The following is a 22,172-nucleotide window of genomic DNA, read 5'->3' as shown; positions in this document are numbered from 1 at the left end:
ATAACTTGAGTTTTGATAGTGACAAAAATGGGGTCTGAATTTCAGACTCTGATAGTCCTTACATATTTGTCAGATGTTAAAACAAATGACGTAAAAGGTTTCGACTTAAGGAATGGAAACTGCAGCGGCTGACCTTTAAAATACGACAAGCCATATAAAAAAATGAATATGTTATTTCGTTTGTTGCCGTCTCAGACTCGATGCAAAATCTTTTACTTCATTAGTTTGAACTTTGAACATTCCTTTCGATATATATGTGAGCACTAATCGGAGTGCGTTGCTTTCTTCGTTATTACCAATGCCAGTTTTTATAAGGCTGCATTTGAGTATAAGATGTGAAGCGCAATAAAAATCATGTTATCACATCAGTTGTATCAAATTCCTAAAATACTTGAAATGTAATTTACAAGAAAATAATGATGAAACTACTAAGGTCGTTTGCTATAAAAATAACATAAAACAATCAACAGCCAGCGGTACGTTCACTAGTCTCTTGTAGATTGACTGTATCCTAGAACTGTAAGGAAGATATTTTAATGAAACTTCATGACGAAACAAAAGACTTTGCATAAATAAACACAGTCACATATAAATATCTTCACATGAATTTACCCGAGTAACGAATGTACAGAGAAAAACACATAACTTTACGTTTTCCCCATTTGCTGAAATAATAGAGAACCGTTTTCTTCTAAACAAGAAAGGATATCGTATTTTCCTTTACGCTTCTCAAATTTATAATAAAAGTTTTGCAGAGAAACAAAGCTGAAATTGAATTTTATTACATTGGAATTTGTCGTTAAATTAAATCAGTTGTGTGATTTTCAGTTTAGATAAAAGGAATAATTGGTTTCACTTAAACTTTTTCCTGGATTCTTCTTTTCTCCGTCTTATTTTTCTGTAGAAAATGTTATCTAAATTTATCGAGTGCGCTACGTAAGGGATTGCCTGTAATCATTGATAATGATGAGACCAGATGTACAGAATTTGATTCTGTTTACTTTAAATTATCAATTAAATGAATTATTTAGATAACGGGAAATAATTTAATTTCAAAATTTAATTAATTCGAACGAAAAACAGCTAATGGCACACAATCAGAGAATAGAAGCAGATGAAGAAAGTTAAAAGATTTTTTTAAATGAAGAATTTGATCGACAAACAGACACATTTTATTGTTTATCGAAGACTTCGTTATCGAAGTGTTCTTGGAAGCGAATAGTCAGTGATACTTTGCCCCACCTACAGTCAACCGACTACGGCAAAATATATATTATCTCGATGTCATAAAAACCCATTTACGCACTAGTGAGTAAAAGTTTCGTTCGTAGAATAGAGAATTTACTTGTCCCATGTTCCTTAACTGATGTGTTTTCAACATGAGACGAAACTTTTGTGCAAAATTTAGGAAAATAGCTATTTCACAACTCAGTGGCGAAAAATAAAACATTTGCTGCCTTTATTGAGAAAAACGTTGTATGAATCTCATAGCTACTACCTTACGTATGTACTGCAGCGGGCAGCGAGCCAATAACTATTTTCCTAAAGGGAAAAGATATGAAAATTGTGAACCCGATGCGAAACGAGATTGACCACACATCGTCACATTCGACACACCACACGACCAGGTTTGAAATTGAAATTTGCTCTTTCTACAAACTGCACCAAGGAAACTTCACGTCAATTCAATTTTTCTCCTCCACAAAACCAACAATACAACCGATGAGAGAACAGGTGGCAGGGAAAACACAAAGGGGTAAAAAAACATGATGAAAATACACTTACCATCATTGTGGTGGCATTTTGTTATTCTCCATCGATATAAGAATATTCCTCGTTGAAGAATCCAATGCAATTAACATTATCATATGAGTTAATATCAGCTGGTTGAGCGTGGCAGTAAGTAATCCCGATCGAGAAAAACGAATTATTATGAAATCGAAGCTAGTTCAATTAAATTCAGATATTGTGGCATTGTAAGCCAGTAAATTGGTTCAGCCAATAACGTTTTCACTTGTCTGTTTGCTCTTTCATACCACCATGTAAATTATCTGCTTGACCTGCACTTATCCCAAAGTAATTTCATATCTTTATCAGAGCGAACTCTGTTCAACAGCTGCATTTAAAATGACTATGCTCTTACACACACACGTGTTAGACATTTTCTATGATGTTTAAATATAATACACTTTCGCCTTATTGGCTATGTTGGTTAAGAGCATTCCGCAGAAACTTTCATCCTATGTGTGGATGATTTATAATGAATTTTCGAAAGCGAAAGATTTATTTGATATCTACTCATGCAACGTCAGAACGAAAAGCTTTTAGTTATTAATGGAAACATAAGTATCCTTAACATTACGAACTCATATAATGTTGTTGATTCAATAGAAAACTTTTCCAATTAATACTGTTTTTATGATCCAACTCCTGCGTTAAAGTATATTGTAAATTCGTCGACTAAGTTTGACGATTACTTAATAAATACGCAAGTTACATCAATTCATTATGCTACATTTCTCGAACACTAAATCAACAATTTTTCCACAGTAATATAAAAAAGAAGAAACGACGCAACGGCGATTGTTAAAAAGAAATCTTGAGAGTGTATGTATAGGCATCACACTGTGGCAGGCTAAATAATTTGAAAGGCATAAAGGCGAAACAATTAATTTGGCACCCGGAATATTTTTTATGTCGCAGTTCTTAAAGAGAAACAAAAAAAATGCCAAACACTTAACAACCCTGTTTAAACACAATCAATAATCTTCGTCCCATGTTTTCTCATCAACTCTTAAAGAGGCGAAAAAAAGGGAAATCCAAAAACCTAATTAAATGGGAAATTCTCAAAATGAAAAGATTTTCAACCCCAACAAACCTTTAATAATAAAGAAACTAATCGATTTAATCAGTCGATATTATAGAATGGAGCAGAGCTTAACTGCCTAAAATAAATTGCTTATAAATTACGATAAACCAAAACCCTGTGTAACACCCCATCTCATCGTCTCTGGTATTTTATATATATTGGTACGTATACAAATGCAATGGGCCTAAGCAAATGAGATAGTAAAATCCTATTGAATAATATAATTAATGATGTGCAAATTATTTTGTTGTACGAAGGATGGAGACGACAAAGTTTATGAAAATATATAATTCGTATAAGATTTGAGGATTTCATTGTGAATGTGGAAAAAGGATTTGTTGCGGCTGGATATGATTATTGGAACGTATCGTTACGTAACATGTTTTTGGTTATATTGCTTGTGTGTCGCTAATAGGCATAAAACTTTGACGTTTTTACTGGAGAAATTTTGGTTTTTACTGGGGGAGAGATAAGACATATCGTGACATTTAAGTTTTGTGAATAATGAAGGGCAATTGTGTAAAATTTTGAGTCTAATATAAAAAAAAACTTTTTCTCCGCACATCAGGAACTTTTGAACAAAAAATTTGAATTTTTGCACAAAAAGCTTTCGTTTATACGCAAAAAGCTCGTCTTTCTGTTCACACCTCGTTTCACTACAAAAAGCTCGTTTTCGTTCTATTATATTTGCTACTGTTGTGATGATGTAATCTCCTTTGTTCTTTGATTTATTGTACTCTATTTGTAACCTCCTGTAGTTTCCTTGTCCAGCACCTAATTTGGATTTGCTATCGAATTCTTGCACCTTTGGGCATAGGATCCACTTTTGGTGATCCACTTTCGGTGAACTCATATTCGAAATGAAATCGTTTTCATATCTTCCAAATTACTCCATAGGCACATTTCCCTGAAATGCAAATAAATGCCTACTCTACTTACAAACAATACGCTACCCCCATTCAGTGGACGTCCGACATTCAACACAACAATTGCTCACACAATTTATTGTCTCCAAAATTCAATGCACTATATATAAGTTCAAAAATACTGGGCAAATGGAAATCTATGGTTATACATCGTTGTTTGTGTTGAAAACCATTGAGTTTATCCCACCATGACGATGACACGAATAACAATAGTCCAGCCTCAAGGGACCTTAATATGGTAAATTAGTACCCTTCATTAATCGTTTCCAATTATGTCAAGCATATTATTTTACAGCATACAGTACGAACACAGAGAAACCGGTCCACCAGGCGAACCGTGTAGCCTTACGGACGTATATAATTTCGAAAAGTGGAGTAGAGAGAGATGGAGAGAGAAAGGAATAAATTGTGTGTTATACTCGAAATAAGATGAAAACAAGTGCTTATTGTGATGTATCCCAATGATTGATGATTTCTGTACCTTTTAAAGTTTTAGAATTTCCGTCTTTTCGAATGTTAATCATAGAGTTTTGGTTTAACGATATTGTTTATGTACAATTTCTGAATCTCAAATTGTCTATCATCGAAGACAGCAAAAACTTCTTTTTTTTCTAAAGGAACAGAATGAATGATAAACATAATTCTTTACCACTAATTTATTTAATGGGCCCATGGAGTGTGAGAGGGTAAATGAATTCTAGAGTGGTATCGATTTTAGCTTAAAGTTCCATTTGTCGTTTAGCCTATTCCATTTTAGTGTTTATTTATATTTTAGCTCATTTCAGAATAGGATTGTTTTATAAATATTCATAGAGGTATGGTGTATCTGCATCGTATATGGTTGTGATATGCCGTAATTTGATTTGGTATGTTGTACCATAAACGTACCGAATGTGATATAAGGGAAGTAGATGCTATAGAAGCCCGTCACACGAAGCCTTATAAATTCAGTAAGTACCTGATATTTGAGCTCCCACTGACATACTGGAACCGTGTTTTCACGAAATCTGCAATCGACAAGGTCTACAAGAGTAAGCCATGAACTCTGGCTAGTATTTTCCTAATTAGAGAAACGTTTGACAAAAACATTGAAGTAGTAGATTTTGAATTAACATTAGAAGATACGTTACTCAAATGAAGTAAAAGATTTCGTTACTTTGTTGAGATACGTTCGACGCTTGTAATCGAATAATTTTTCATAGTCTGTACATCATCAATCTGTTGCCATGCGACTGTGACACTAGTGTTCCTTTTTTGTCTCGGCTACTCACAACAAGTTTCATATGAAAGTGTTTAGTTGCAATAAGGGAGTCCACCTCCAAGAACCCATATTCCTCTTCTTCCTGAACTAGTGTTGCAAGAACTCTTACTCCACAATCAAAAATCGAGTAAAAAAGTGAAAATATAAACAGATTCCCCGTGTACCTGCAATAATATGTTGTGAAGAAGGAATAAAATGCGTTGAATACGTACACATTTGCATAACATGCAACCTCATCCTTTCTCACAATCAATTCGGAAACATTTCGTGCCTGAAATATTCTATTGTTACAAAAGTTAGATCTCATCCATTTAGTGGAAATGGGTGCCACATGCATCATAGTCCAATACGATCTCTTTACACTCAAGAAGACTAATGCTGGAAAAATCGAAAACTGATACAATCGCGCATTGATGAAAGGGTATATACATCCGACATTTCAATTAGGAAGTGATTTTTGACTTTTTGATCTTCCACTCGGAGGGGATAAAAACAACCATATCATCAACACCGAAATGTGTATATATGGTGATTGTATATCGGTTCTTTAGGTCCTTTTGGGATGCGAACATTTATCACATTGTCATTGAATAATAATTTTGGGATAAAGAATTGTAGCGTATCAGCTCGTTCCGAGGAATTTTCGTTTATATGTTGAGCTTTGTTTCTTTGTTATTTTGTGAATGGGTGGAAAAAGGGCTGCATGAAAGATAAATGAGCTGCCGTTTCACTTAACAAATTCTCCGATGAGTTCCAAACATTCATGTGTGAAATGACCGCATAGTCACAATACATCGATTTGATTTCATTTAGTTTAAAGAATGTTCAAGTTATCTAAATGAAATGCTACTTGAAGAAAGCCAAGCTTACAACTGTCGTATGTGAGTGAGTATGTGAAGTTCAGTGAAAGCCCCCGTTGTTGGTTAATATTATTTGCCGAAATGCCGATATTTACAAACAAGACATCAGCCATTTGAAAGTTTTCTCTTTCGTTTCAATACGAAATAGTATTTCCCTTCAAAAGATATTATTTCAAATTGCATAATAATACAAGATTTAACCCTTTCGTCCCAACAATGCCAAAAGATATTTTCAAAACGAAGAATTTTCTTCTTTTTTTTCATTTCTTGTGCTGGGTGTAACACCCGTTGGCTTAAAAGGAAAGTTTTCAAGGCTTTGGGTATGTGTATTATTGCGGTAGAAGTGTGGATGTGGAAAACCTTTTGATATGCGGCACTGTGTCATTTCGCAACACAAAAGAGAAATCTCTTGACTTTAAACCCGAACCGCATTCATACAATTCTAGGAGTAGACACAATCTACGGCTATAAGCAAACATTTTACACACTCTATTCATATTAAATTCTTTGTGTTAAGAAAAGGCTGGGTATGGTGTAGGATAGATGCTGCTCAAGTTCTGTGCTTATATGCGGTTGGAGTGGAAGAACAAAAAATGACATTTCAATTAGAAACTTGATACAAAATTTATGGTGATTTATCTTTCGAAAGTGTGTGTTTAATGCTCTCGAGAAATGGTCAGCACTGACAGAGTGGTTATTAGGCATTATGTACTGCACTTAAGAAGTCTGGATTATTTTTCGGTTGAAATGTTTACCTCGTATTTTGCTATATCTTTCTCCTATTAACATTGTGAAGACTTTAAATATATAAATTTGAATGAGACGATGATGAAATTGGTGATTGGAAGGGCACTCTTTATTGGTTCATGTGCTGGTAATATTGGTATATTTTGATGAAATATTAAAATCATTTCCAGAGCGATAGCGGAGGACTTGACGCAGTCTAATCCCCAAAAAAAGAACGAAGTATGTATAGCCGAACATTTCAGTATCTACCCTTTGGTATTTATCACTACAAAACCTATTCCACCATTCCATCAGGGGCCGTTCATAAATTACGTAACGCAAAATAGGGGGGAGGGGGTATCAGTCTAGTGTTACACAGCGTTACAGGGGGGAATTAAAACATTTTCATTTAAAATAAATTAAAATGTGCTTGCGTTACACTGGCGTTACAGGAGGGGGAGGGGTCTTGAAAATGTCATTTTTTGCGTTACGTATTTTATGAACGGCCCCTCACCACGAAAATTTTATCAAAAAAATCTGTGTCGCAAAGTGGCAGATGTTCAGGAACAGACTTACAAGTATCTGCCACATGCGACGCAGATTTTTTTTTTCGTGGTTTTCAGTCAAATTTTTTTTTGGTACAAATTATTTGGCAGATGATGGGAAAACCAAAGCCAGCTTGTTGGAACTAATTGGGTTTATCCGAGTCAGTCATGTCGAAGAATTAAGCTTATTTTAATGAGCATAAAATATAAATAGAATTCAATTTTATCGGAATTGCTCAACTTTATTAATGATTCACCAAATATTTCGTTCACCTTTCGTGAACATTATCAATGGTGGTAGCTGGAATCAACATAAAAATCACAGTTACAATCGTTAATCTAAACTTATTCGACTAACATCACCTACCCTATTTGCTTGTCAATTACATAATTATCAATTCCGTTCGTCTAATTCTCAATTTCATGTACATCATTTCCATACTCTAGAAATACAAATTCATTCAAAAAACGATCACATCAAAATCTCACCATTGAACTAACTTGTCTTTGGTGTTAGATTACACTACGTCAATAAATTAATTAGCCGGACGATTGAAAATATCGAAAAAATATAAAACTTCAACCGATCAAAAACAAAACACAACTTTTTTTACACGTCTTGTCCTCTACATCCATCAATGATTACGTAACACTACTACCTAAACGCATCTCTTTCTCTTTCAAAATATGATTGTACGTGTTCGACAGAAACTTGCATTCGGTTTGTTTATTCATTGCATTAGGTGTAGTCTTAATGTGAATCATTTCCATGATGTCTCTTTTTTGTTGGTGATTTTCTGTGTGGAGAATCGTCACATTGTCCCAATCAACAATATGTTGCGTACCAGGTTCTTGATTAACGACATGATCACATAGAGCACTATGTTTGCTATCCTTAATCCTTATGTGGTATTGATGATCTGACATCCGTTTTTGCAAAAATTGTAAAGTTTGACCAACGTAAACAAGTCCACAAGAACACGTCACTCGATATATTACGTTTGATCGGTGTATAATCGGTACAGCATCTTTGATTTTCGAGAACAAATGTTTTTTCAAATTGTTGTCTCCTTTGCCAACAACTTTGATGTCATATTTGCCAAACAATGATTGAATTTTTTCAAAAGCTCCATTAACATATGGCACAGATACAAATTTGGTCTTTGTCTCATTGTTCGTGGCGTACTTGACTTTTCTCTTCGTACTATTTATCGTCGTATGAATTAGCCTTTCCGGGTAGCCGTTCTTTTTCAATGTGTCAGTTAATAACTGAAAATTCGCTGAATGGAACTCTGGATCTGCTAATTTCAGTATTTTGTCAGTTAGTAAAGATATTGTGTTCTTTTTATAACTGAACGGTAGACTCGAGAAAAAATTCAAATACCGACCAGACCAAGTCTTCTTGTGATACCAATCCGTTTTTACCAAACCGTTTTCTTGTCTTATGAGTAGTGTATCCAGAAATGGTAGTTTTCGGTCATTCTCTACTTCGATAGTGAATTGGATGTCACTGCTGTATGAGTTGAATACATCTTTTAATTCATCAATTTTGTTGTCTGGACATGAAGTGGTAACATCATCGACAAATCTCGAAAAGAACGGTAGTTTAAACTTCAGCTTACTGATTGATATTTCTTCTAGTTTCTCCATTACTAAGTCGGCGATAACTGGACTCATTGGAGAGCCCATCGGTGAGCCAAAAATTTGTTCGTATATGGTACCATTAAAACTAAAAGTGCAATTTTCCATTACCATTTTGATGCCTTTTAGAAATTCACTTTTCGGTAGAGTGGTGAATTTTTTGATTTGGAACCATTTGTCGTTAATTGCTGTGTAGACCATTTCATTTGGGATGTTTGTAAATAACGAAATCACGTCTAACGAAACCAACACATATCCATCTGGTATTCTTACGTTGTTCAGTTTTTCTTTAAAATCCAACGCATTTTTTATCGACCTTCTGGTGTTGCCTGTGACATTCTTCAGAATGTCGGAGAACATTTTTGAAAGGTTATAAGTCGGTGAATTTATCGATCACCTTCTTTATGAATTTTAATTGTTCCATACATTTTGGCAATCACCGAATTATACCTTCTAAGTTTACGTGCTGTCCACTTATTGATATAATTATCTTTCACCCAATTTCCAATAAGCCTGTTGCACTTAGCTTCAATTTTCTTCGTTGGGTCTTGGGGTAATATTTTGTACGTTTTACTGTCGTTAAGTAAAGATTGCATTTTTGCCATGTAATCTTCTTTCTTAATTAGGACGGTTGTATTACCCTTATCAGCATTGATTACCAATACGTCTGGATTTTCTTTCAGGAACGTCTTCGTTTGTTGAAATTGTTTTTTGAAAATCACTTCACTCGTTGATTTTTTCACTCTCATCCTAGCATGGTTGGTCAGGATGTTGCACAATTTGTTCCTCAATTCACTCCTTTGTATCGTGTTTTCCAGTTTTTGAATAGTTGGCTCTAAGCTTGCAATTATTTCATTGTTCGGTGTCTTTTTATTTTCGGTTGGCATGTTGAACTTCTGTCCTAGACCAATGACATTCTGAACGTCTCTCGGAACTTCAATATTCGTCAAGTTTAAACTACCGTTCTTTTCGAGATTTGTCGATGATGTTACCACTTCATGTCCAGACAACAAAATTGATGAATTAAAAGATGTATTCAACTCATACAGCAGTGACATCCAATTCACTATCGAAGTAGAGAATGACCGAAAACTACCATTTCTGGATACACTACTCATAAGACAAGAAAACGGTTTGGTAAAAACGGATTGGTATCACAAGAAGACTTGGTCTGGTCGGTATTTGAATTTTTTCTCGAGTCTACCGTTCAGTTATAAAAAGAACACAATATCTTTACTAACTGACAAAATACTGAAATTAGCAGATCCAGAGTTCCATTCAGCGAATTTTCAGTTATTAACTGACACATTGAAAAAGAACGGCTACCCGGAAAGGCTAATTCATACGACGATAAATAGTACGAAGAGAAAAGTCAAGTACGCCACGAACAATGAGACAAAGACCAAATTTGTATCTGTGCCATATGTTAATGGAGCTTTTGAAAAAATTCAATCATTGTTTGGCAAATATGACATCAAAGTTGTTGGCAAAGGAGACAACAATTTGAAAAAACATTTGTTCTCGAAAATCAAAGATGCTGTACCGATTATACACCGATCAAACGTAATATATCGAGTGACGTGTTCTTGTGGACTTGTTTACGTTGGTCAAACTTTACAATTTTTGCAAAAACGGATGTCAGATCATCAATACCACATAAGGATTAAGGATAGCAAACATAGTGCTCTATGTGATCATGTCGTTAATCAAGAACCTGGTACGCAACATATTGTTGATTGGGACAATGTGACGATTCTCCACACAGAAAATCACCAACAAAAAAGAGACATCATGGAAATGATTCACATTAAGACTACACCTAATGCAATGAATAAACAAACCGAATGCAAGTTTCTGTCGAACACGTACAATCATATTTTGAAAGAGAAAGAGATGCGTTTAGGTAGTAGTGTTACGTAATCATTGATGGATGTAGAGGACAAGACGTGTAAAAAAAGTTGTGTTTTGTTTTTGATCGGTTGAAGTTTTATATTTTTTCGATATTTTCAATCGTCCGGCTAATTAACTTATTGACGTAGTGTAATCTAACACCAAAGACAAGTTAGTTCAATGGCGAGATTTTGATGTGAACGTTAAATTGAATCGTTTTTTGAATGAATTTGTATTTCTAGAGTATGGAAATGATGTACATGAAATTGAGAATTAGACGAACGGAGTTGATAATTATGTAATTGACAAGCAAATAGGGTAGGTGATGTTAGTCGAATAAGTTTAGATTAACGATTGTAACTGTGATTTTTATGTTGATTCCAGCTACCACCATTGATAATGTTCACGAAAGGTGAACGAAATATTTGGTGAATCATTAATAAAGTTGAGCAATTCCGATAAAATTGAATTCTATTAATTGGGTTTACAATTTAATTTTTGCGTAACGAAGCTGAAAGCGTCAACTCTAGCGATATCATTCATTTCAGAAATTGTACTACAAAGACTGCGTCACACTTTTCTCGTAGAGATTTTGTTGGGATTTTGAATACGTGAAATCCGATGTCAATGATTGTGAAATAGAATTGCAAATATATTAAGCTACAGTCTGCTCACCTTTAGAAAACACAATTTTAGATTTATCACAGTTTTAAAATCCATCGATGTTCTCAGTCAATTAAGGGATTTTCAAAGAACGTTACGACTTAAATGTCACTTTTTGGCCTATACATTCTTTAAATCGATTTTTAACGGTGAAGCCGTTAGATCACTCTGTCTTCTACATTTTCATCGATTTTAGGAATGTGTAGGCCAAAAAGTGAACTATCCTGGAAAAACTTTATTGACTGGAAGCATCGATGACTTTAAAAATTCTAAAAAAAATCTGAAAAATATTCAGAACTAAAGAAAATCCACTGTAAATCTGCAAAAAACCTGTCAGTTCATTGGTATTATGGGACAATTTCTTTGTATGAAGTAAAACGAATTTGCATATACCCAACCCATTTATAAGTTGTTTCAATAAGTAAGTTCTCATTGATGTCTTCAGCCGAGAACACACAATTATGATGCATTGTCAATTGTGTAACGTTTATTACAAATCAGATTACAATCGATAGTCGTGAAACGTGAAACAATTTGTCATCTGTTATTGAGAACGACAAGACAATAACCATAAGCCGTGAGCTATAGCTGGTGTTTTCTTACATAGCGAAATGATACTTTGAAGCTAATAAAGTAAAAGATTTTGGATCCACTGGGAAAACGAAACGGAGAGATATCAAAGACCTCACCGTAACGCATAGTTAGTTTTCTACCAAGTGTCGTGTAACAGAATTTCATCGCACTATTCCTCAGATTACCAACCCGAGGCTAAGTTAAAGAGTGACAAGATATCGTGTTCAATAAAATACCTTCTTACGATACGTGGTAAGCAAATTATGCATTGCATAATCACATAATCAACGATGAATATCTACTAACATTATAGTAAACATCATAGTCAGCAACTCTAGTACAGCATTTCCTGCTAAAGACATTATCTCTGTTTAGGATTGCTTGCACAACAATCCTCAGAGACTTAAAAATGTTTTTGCTGTCAAGAGGATGTAAAATATGAAATTGCTGATGGCACCAAAAATGTAAGTGGTGGCGGTGGCGGCACTGCGAGTACAGCATTGTGCAAAATGGTGGCGTTAGTGAAAGCCAAAAGCTTGTCTACCAGCGGAATTTTCAAATTCCTCGTTTTAAGCTTGTTCGCTCTATTAAGTCTACTTTCCCGCAACCACGAAACATTTGCAGAATTTTCATTTCTAACATTTAAGAGCAATCGTATATGAAATTTGATTCCAAGACCACAAAACCTTCCATCCACACACTCGCGAAGGGATATGTTTCCAACATCGCCACCACATACAAAGCCGCACAGGCTATAATCAACTGATTTAACCTCCCCCCAGAAGATTGTTATTAATGAAAGTAAGCATTACATTCATTTGCTCATTTGTTTTTCTCTTTCGAGGAAGGAAAAACTACTTTGACCACAGCAGCCTTCTCTCCGCTTTAACAAAAATAATAAATTAACACCAAAGCAAAATAACTTATTTAATTTGTTTGGATATGTATAATATCCCTAGATCTATATGTGGATCTGTGTGTAGTGTGTGTATTCAAACGCACAATAATACAGTCTCCTCCTTCCACAGATTTATTGCTTTTCCCTATATTTGACAGAAGGTAAATATCTCTCTATGGATTTATTATTGACATATGCTTGGACCTAAATAAATAGCGATAGCAAACTCTGTTTATTTCCGATCCACTTAAGGCTATATCCCTTCAATTAATCTTGTGTCAATAGAAACATCACGTCAGTTGTAAGTAGAGATTTTTTTTCCCTATGCCTCACTCATTGTGTTTGATTATACACATATGACGTATAGAACTTACATGCATATATACGCCACTCTAGAAGCTTAAAAGCTCCGCAACGACATTTTATTGATATTATCCTGGATGTTATAGTTGGCTTTATTGAAGACATGAATGTCCCGACTATATATTTTATTCGATATACGTTACTTATATACACAGTAAATATACAGCCACACTAAAGTACAAAAATCTCTAATCTGGCTAGTGTACGGGTATAATATCTACAACAGTAAAATGTCATCGAAATGGTTATTTGAGAGGGCATCATTGCGAAAACTTTGTTAAAATTCACATAGTGAATGGGATTATGATGGATTTTAATTGAAGGGTGGATCGTGACTTTGAAATATTTGCGGACTTTTATTTCTTTGCCGTTGAGATTATCAGATTAAATGTGAAAGGTTTTCCGAAAAATCATATCGAATCATTTTGTGCGGTCCACTAAAATGCTATGGTAGAAGCGGATTTTATTGCAAGTCGATATTTAGAGTAGTCTTGTGCTAACATTGGCTAGATGATTAATTTTAATTAAATAACCAAAAAATAATAATGGATTTCCATGAGAAGATTGTTGAGATAAAAAAGCTGAAGCAATATTTTCCGGTGTAATAAATAGAAACATAGAAGAAAAGGGAGATTTGAAGCATGTAACGGAAAATTGTGCTAATGTTTTGTTTAGGTTTTTAGCGAACCTAGACCGACTTTTTTTTTAGACAAATTATCGGAAATGTACGACTGTTTTTGTCGGATCCTGCCTCTCTCTTCAAGAGGGAGTATAGATCATCTTCAAGATACGGTACTTTCAGACATAACCTCAAGTTTCGTTAAATGTTTCGTTAATTCATTCATTTGAATGAGATGGAATTCTATGGAATTTTGCTTACCCTATCACAGATATCATCCGCATCGAATCTATTACATCTTTTGGTCTAGTGGGTCTTGCTACATCATACGTCATCACGTATTGAGAGCTTCATGTAAACAGCGTCTTTTGTATAAAATAAACCACAATTTGTGTAATCATTATTGAACGGAATTCACATTCGATTCATAAAATATTTTAAACATTTTTTTATGCAATTTGGTGATAAAAGGTCCAAACTGTAATATTTTGCAGTCCAATACGTGTCTCAATGTGAATTCCGCACGCCCCTCCTCAACAAAACAGAAGTTTTTCCGCAATTCACCCAAAAAACTAAGAACGCACATCGATTCAGGGAGCTTTTTGGAGCTCAGAACAGCATTCAGTAAAAGCAGACCAGTTCCTTCCCCATACAAAATTTTTCATTTCATGAAATTTCATGCACCCCTTCGAAATCGTTTTGTCACAAAAGTTCGGTGAGTGGTCATACTTTGATCGAAGTTAATTTGTATCTTATAGTCAGAGATCATACCTTTCTAACGATACCCCACTCAATGCATTTCATGTGAGAAAAATTACTTTGTTGACTTGAAAATTGTCGTGAAGACGAGCAACTCAAAAATAGAGTAAAGTTTGTTCTTAAAAAACGTTTTATTTACGTTCCCTTCTATTAAAGCCAAATAAAATATGAAAAGTATGAAGACTTAATATGAGTGTCCTCACTATTTAGCCTGTTTTCGATACAAGCGACAAAAACGATACAAGCACCGTCAATCGTTCATCATCTGGAATAAAGTAAGAGACTTTTGTAAAATAGAACTGTACATGCGAAGGCATAGATTGGGAGATGATATCACAGGAAGTGTTTCAAAAATAATCGGTATTTTTAACTCCTCTGTGAAATATCATTTTGAAACCTACTCTGAATCGATATATTTTTCAATAATGTTCTCTTCATCAAGTAATAGTATTTTACAAATCACTTTTACGGTGTGTCATGTCACATGCTCGTACCACATAGAAAACGAGCCGTCAGAACAGTCGGAGCGTTCGCTGCGACTGAGCCCCGTACAAACCCGTACATCTATTGCGTACGCGACCCTAGTTCGTCGGTCGCCCTACTCTTACCCTAAACCTACTAACCTAAAATTCTTATGAAATGTGCACGTCTTAAAAATTGCGCATAGCGCAATTACGAAGCCCCGTACGACGTTCCTTTCAACTGTAACCCAAACTTAAAAATTTTTTGCAACAATTTATATTAACCTATATTTACCTATAAATAAACATTTTACTAATAAATATGCTAGTATATAGCTCAAAAGAACTATCTACACCGTTATATAGCTCAATATAGCTGTATATATTTATAAATAGATATCCATATTTGGGATGCTTGAAACACCCCACACACATAACCAATCACTTCCCACTGATCAGTAACTTTGTAAGTATCATTTTCACCGATTTCTATTGTTTTTACAAAAATCCAAAATGGCGGCCGACGGCCATTTTGTTAGGAGGTAAAAATTAGTACAGCTACTTTACATTCAATAATACCTTTCAAACAAAAAAAAAATTCATGAAATTCGGTCAAAGTTTACTCGATATATTAACAAAAAACACCACGTTCACTGTACGGCCGAACTTTTTTTTTCCCTGATTGGTACGGTCAATTTAATTTATTTATTCACCGCCAAAAAATTGGCTGCATACAAGATAACATAAAAGTAAAATACATAAATCTTAAACCAACTATCAGTCACAAAATATCACATTCAGTTACGTTAATCATAAGAATCAAAATATCAAAACTTTCACTGATCAACAATTCTATCTTCTTTCAGTCTTTGTTTTAATTCCGCCTTAAAATCACTCCTGTCCATCCATAATATATCACTGAATTCGTTTACCGATCTGATGATTTTCGCCAAAGGTTGATTGTGTCCATAGTTGTTTCCATAAATCGCTTCAGCTAGAGGCCTTTCATTTCGCAACAAGCGATGCTGTGTCCTTCTGATTAGTCTCGCTTCAATATTCGAATCATTTATTCTTTTGTGAAACAAATCGTACGCCATCACTGCTGTTGTAATTTTCCTTCGAATTGATAACTTTTGCAACCCAAGTTTCTCGCATCGCTCTGTGTAAGGTGCCAGTCGAAAAGGTGGAATACGATTCGTGTCTCCAAGCGCATGCATAACAAACTGTTTTTGCACTGATTCGATATCATCACTGTAGTTTTGTTGATAAGGATCCCAGATCACCGATGCAAACTCTAACTTTGACCGAACGTATGATTTGTACAGAACCACCAACGCACTCGTACCAAATTGTCCTTTCGAAATTGTTTTAATGTATCCCATTGATTGTCTAGCCCTGGTTATACACCGTTCCATATGCGCAATGAGTGAAAACTGTGGGTCGACTGGAATTCCAAGATCTCGAACTTCTTGCTTTCGTTCGATGACGTGATCGCCCATGAAATACGTGACGTAGAATGGATCGTTTATTCGTGCAATGGTGATAACTTCGCATTTACCCAAATTAAATGGAAGCCTGTTCCTTTTGCTCCAGCTCAGGACATTATTGATTTCGGTTTGAAAAAGTCTTGAATCAGCTGTCGAACCTATTTCCAATGCCAATTTTATATCGTCCGCAAACAACAGCGGAAGTGAGTACTGGACACATTCCACAATGTCGTTTATGAAAATCAGAAACAACGTTGGACCGATAACACTTCCTGCAGGGACCCCTGACGTTGCTGTATATGTTCTGGAAGTGGTGTTACCAATTTTAACGAAAAACTTCCGATTGTGAACAAATTCGAATAGCCATCTCGCTGTTTTCTTTCCAATACGAAACAATTTCATCTTTCTTATCAACTTCCGATGCCAGACTTTGTCGAATGCATTTTCGAAATCACCATAATAAACGTCGAGCTGTTGTTTCTTGGAAAATGCGCCATGTGCTGCTACTGACAGGTTGAGTAAATTCGTCTCAACCGAACGTCTCGGTCTGAAGCCATGTTGAGCGTTCGTGATATAGGGACTAATGCCTCCTAAAAGCTTTGGTTGAATTGCTCTCTCGTAGATTTTCAATACAATCGAGCTGATTGCGGTAATGCGATAGTTTTTCACGTCATTTTTCTTTCCTTTCTTCTTATACACAGGAACCACTTTTGAAATTTTCAGTTTTGATGAGATATTTCCCAGTTCCATTTGTTTTCTATGCAATATCCACAATGGCCACACTAAGCCATCCACACAGCTCTTTATGAAGATTGGCGAAATATCGTCAGGACCAGCACCACTTTTGGCATCTAATTCACGGATAGCTTTGTCAATATCGGACATCGTTAAATCAACATCCCATACGTCATCAGATTCTTCTCCATACACTTCGTCGAATACGACTGGAAGTTCGTCTTTGTCATACAGTCCTTCGAAGAAATCAGCAAACATTTCCACAATTTCTTCTGGTTGATCCGACTTTCTTGCATTAAACAACATTTCTCTTGGATACGATGAACTTTTCTTTTTAAACTTTGCATACGACCAGAATTCTGAAGGATCCTCTATGATATTTTGTTGCACCTGGTTAATGTAGTCTTTGTTCAACCTTTCATTCAATTCATTAAACTCAATCAGTGCTTCTGCATACTCGGACGTCATTGCATTCTTTGGTTTTCTCTTAAATGTTTTGTCTCTTTTGTTCTTTTTCTGCTGCCACTCTCGAGTCCACCACTTCGGTCTGTGGCTGTTTCTTTTTATACGCACTTTTGGAACATTTTCGATTATCATACGATTCAGCAGCTCGAAGAAATAGTCAAAGGCTTCTTCCACGTCCATTCGATCGAAGATTGCTGCAAAATTTATTGACTCCAATTGTTGCAATATACGTTCATAGTTTGCCGATTTATATGAAAATACTTCGATGAAATCGTCTGTCGATCGAACCTCTTCTACCGTTATATATTCGAATGCCAACTCTATTGGTACATGAAAATGGTCTATTTCCGTGTTTAATGTGACTGAAACAGGAGCCTTGGACACATGCATATCACCGGTCCCGTTTACAAACACTAGATCGAGAACGTTCATTGAAATATTCTTCAGATTCGACAACTGAAACATCGGCAAGTCGTGAACTTTCTGTAGGAATTCTGATGCTGCTTGAAAATATACTGATTCGGTGTGAGATGCTATGTTTTGCGGTAGTAAAAACGTGTCGGTATCATCGAAATTCCATTCAATGTCGTGTAGATTGAAATCCCCTATCACAACCACTCTGCTATCGGTTTCCTTTACTATAACCTGGCGGATCAAGTCATAATGTTTAAGCAAGAGGTTCGGCTTCGCTGGATCATTCACATATGCTAAATATATCACTAGCGGGCATGGTTGAAGTTCAATTTTAACGCAAACACTCTCACAGTCAGGATCATTGACATATTCGATTTGAAAACATTTATAGTCTTCATGCACTAACATTGCTACACCACCACCTAGTGCATTTCTGTCACGCCTATATACGTTGAAGTTTCTCGGAAAGTAGCATTCACTGTCATGTTCCTTGCACAAACGGGTTTCTGTAAAGCACAAGCCTTTGTAGTTCGAATATTTGATTCTGTTCCTCAGGTCTGTTCTCGCTGGAATACTTCGGACATTCTGATAGTACAGTGGCAGATAAGTAATATCCATAAAACCTTCGGTTGCCTTTAACGGTGTTCGTTGGATCATATTTGATTGGACCTTTGTAGAAAACTTTTGCGATTCAACACCGTTGGTTCCTTCCCCATACAAAATTTTTCATTTCATGAAATTTCATGCACCCCTTCGAAATCGTTTTGTCACAAAAGTTCGGTGAGTGGTCATACTTTGATCGAAGTTAATTTGTATCTTATAGTCAGAGATCATACCTTTCTAACGATACCCCACTCAATGCATTTCATGTGAGAAAAATTACTTTGTTGACTTGAAAATTGTCGTGAAGACGAGCAACTCAAAAATAGAGTAAAGTTTGTTCTTAAAAAACGTTTTATTTACGTTCCCTTCTATTAAAGCCAAATAAAATATGAAAAGTATGAAGACTTAATATGAGTGTCCTCACTATTTAGCCTGTTTTCGATACAAGCGACAAAAACGATACAAGCACCGTCAATCGTTCATCATCTGGAATAAAGTAAGAGACTTTTGTAAAATAGAACTGTACATGCGAAGGCATAGATTGGGAGATGATATCACAGGAAGTGTTTCAAAAATAATCGGTATTTTTAACTCCTCTGTGAAATATCATTTTGAAACCTACTCTGAATCGATATATTTTTCAATAATGTTCTCTTCATCAAGTAATAGTATTTTACAAATCACTTTTACGGTGTGTCATGTCACATGCTCGTACCACATAGAAAACGAGCCGTCAGAACAGTCGGAGCGTTCGCTGCGACTGAGCCCCGTACAAACCCGTACATCTATTGCGTACGCGACCCTAGTTCGTCGGTCGCCCTACTCTTACCCTAAACCTACTAACCTAAAATTCTTATGAAATGTGCACGTCTTAAAAATTGCGCATAGCGCAATTACGAAGCCCCGTACGACGTTCCTTTCAACTGTAACCCAAACTTAAAAATTTTTTGCAACAATTTATATTAACCTATATTTACCTATAAATAAACATTTTACTAATAAATATGCTAGTATATAGCTCAAAAGAACTATCTACACCGTTATATAGCTCAATATAGCTGTATATATTTATAAATAGATATCCATATTTGGGATGCTTGAAACACCCCACACACATAACCAATCACTTCCCACTGATCAGTAACTTTGTAAGTATCATTTTCACCGATTTCTATTGTTTTTACAAAAATCCAAAATGGCGGCCGACGGCCATTTTGTTAGGAGGTAAAAATTAGTACAGCTACTTTACATTCAATAATACCTTTCAAACAAAAAAAAATTCATGAAATTCGGTCAAAGTTTACTCGATATATTAACAAAAAACACCACGTTCACTGTACGGCCGAACTTTTTTTTTCCCTGATTGGTACGGTCAATACCTATCTAATAAAGCAAAATCCATCGAAATCCGTTCAAATTTGGCCAACCTACAAGCAAAAACGGCTTGCCACCCTGTACCTAGTTCACTCCAAGGGGTCTAACTAACGAGTCGATCATCTGATTTCCATAAACTTTTTTTTTTGTCGATCGGTATTGTAAATTCCTTTTATTTGACGTATCACTTACATGTTTAGCCTTTGAATGGCCGCAGATATCTTCGGAAAACTATTAGCCCCTTATTGTACTTCGTACGGGGCTAAAAATTATGAAACTTTATGCTACCATGAATTCTCTCAATAAGACGTACGACTCACTCACCAATGAAGCATTACCTTTTTTCAAACAATTCCATTTTTCATACTCTGAAAACGAAACACAATGAACTCATCACTGATGGAATGATGCATACCTACATCTACCTACATTCCTATCTATTGAGATCTATCGACATACATAACCTGATGCATATATTCTGAATAAAAGGTGGTTTTTTTGCGAGTGAAGCTGAAACTCCAATCAAGTGTACGTTCGTTAACCTTCTAGCTTTAATTAAAATTTATGTAGAAGCATTTTTCTAGAGGATGCGGTTTAGATTCTGTGGATGTCGTAAATCTACAGAGATACCTAAGACCTTGACTACAATCTTGATGCTAATGATATCAAAAACGATTGAAGATTGTTCCAGTTCATAGAGTCATTGTACAGATAATAACTTAGATGGTGATACACGAAATTGCAAAATGATAACTTGGATTTGTGTGATGATGATTCAGTTTATCATTACGGAGATCTGATATGTCATTTTACTATGTTTATGAAAGTTTATAGTTTCATATACAGCGCATCCGATAATGCTTATTCGATAATCTACCACAAAGTGTATCGTTACTCAACAATATTATCGGAATTTACTTTCTTCACGGACGGAGATTTGCTCTTTTCTACCCTTCTGACTTCCATGTTGAATAAGACAGTATTAACTTCGACCTATTTGTCATAAATGATAACATAAATGATAACATAAATGAGCAATGATATCGGTGACGGTGTTCATTTTATATCACGAATGTTAGAAGATTTTCTATCAATCTGTGGAAATCATTTAGACAAAAAGAAGTAGTAGATTTGATGGTATACGATGGAATCGTTGACATGAAAGCTCATCTACTTGAATTTGATAATTGGACACCATTTGACAACTATTGCTAATATTACTTAAATCTCACGACTCTTGTGACAAGATTCACTGCTGTTGAAAAGTTCAGCCTGGAAACGTTGAATTCGGATTTCATTAGAAGTCGAATCCTTGATGATTGTAGTGACGGAAACATTGAGGATTTGGAGAACAAACATTCAAAGTAATATTCTAATTCCTCTCCATGAATGCATTTAAGTTTAGATGTAATCACGGCGGTAAGCTTGGTAATTAAAAAGGGGATTGTATTTTTGAAAAGCATTATAAAATGCAAAGCATCGGAAGATCGTAATATCATCTCACAGATCGGAAAAATCTTTGATATAGAAGCTGTTCGCTACTTTTGCTATCCATCCTGTTGGAACTACTTAATACATTCAGACGTCTTTCTGATTCTCTTAGACCAAAGGAAAGTAATAGATTAGACAATTCCGCTTTGTGTATGCTCGCCCTCTGTGAAAGGTTCTTAATCAAAAGCAAACAATTTTAAAATTTCATTTGTAGCAATAGAAGATTGGATTTACAAAATCAAGACGTAGTTGCTTCCGACCCACACATGTGCCCTGTGACGCGGAATTAACGCCATCTGTTATCATTTCTCTGTACGGAACAGTTTTTCTAAATTAATCAGACGAAATACCCAAAGCGTCGCTCGGGACAAAATGACTTTCTTCCTTTACCGATATAGATGCTATATTTAATAATGATCTCTTTGAGAATTAAAATTTTTAAAGTTGAAATAATCGGCATATTTAGCGTATATTCAAATTTCGGAAATAATGTAAGATTTTAATATCTTTTTATTAAAGTTCCCACAAGCAAGCAGTAGAAAGGCATTG

General features: G+C 35.2%; 1 protein-coding gene across 1 annotated transcript; it reads right to left on the bottom strand.

The window, feature by feature from the left end:
* Positions 1-3,607: 3,607 nt before the first annotated feature.
* On the bottom strand, positions 3,608-18,812 carry LOC119072026. Its single transcript, XM_037177145.1, has 2 exons — positions 16,971-18,812; positions 3,608-3,643 (listed from the first exon to the last, which is right to left on the bottom strand). Exons 1-2 carry the CDS (start codon positions 18,810-18,812, stop codon positions 3,608-3,610), a joined length of 1,878 nt encoding a protein of 625 aa, XP_037033040.1.
* Positions 18,813-22,172: the final 3,360 nt, after the last annotated feature.

The sequence above is a fragment of the Bradysia coprophila genome (assembly GCF_014529535.1).
Source record: "Bradysia coprophila strain Holo2 chromosome IV unlocalized genomic scaffold, BU_Bcop_v1 contig_5, whole genome shotgun sequence".
NCBI lineage: Eukaryota > Metazoa > Arthropoda > Insecta > Diptera > Sciaridae > Bradysia > Bradysia coprophila.
Note: the sequence above shows the minus strand (reverse complement) of the source record. Positions and strands in the feature narration are given on the sequence as shown.

Bases quoted from the DNA above. Each gene is read 5' to 3' on its own strand.
- LOC119072026 (XM_037177145.1), bottom strand. From the start codon at position 18,812: ATGATCCAACGAACACCGTTAAAGGCAACCGAAGGTTTTATGGATATT. The intron at 3,644-16,970 runs GTCTGGCATCGG...AATCCAAATTAG, and splicing joins TCGAAAATGCATTCGACAAA to GTGCTGGACAAGGAAACTAC.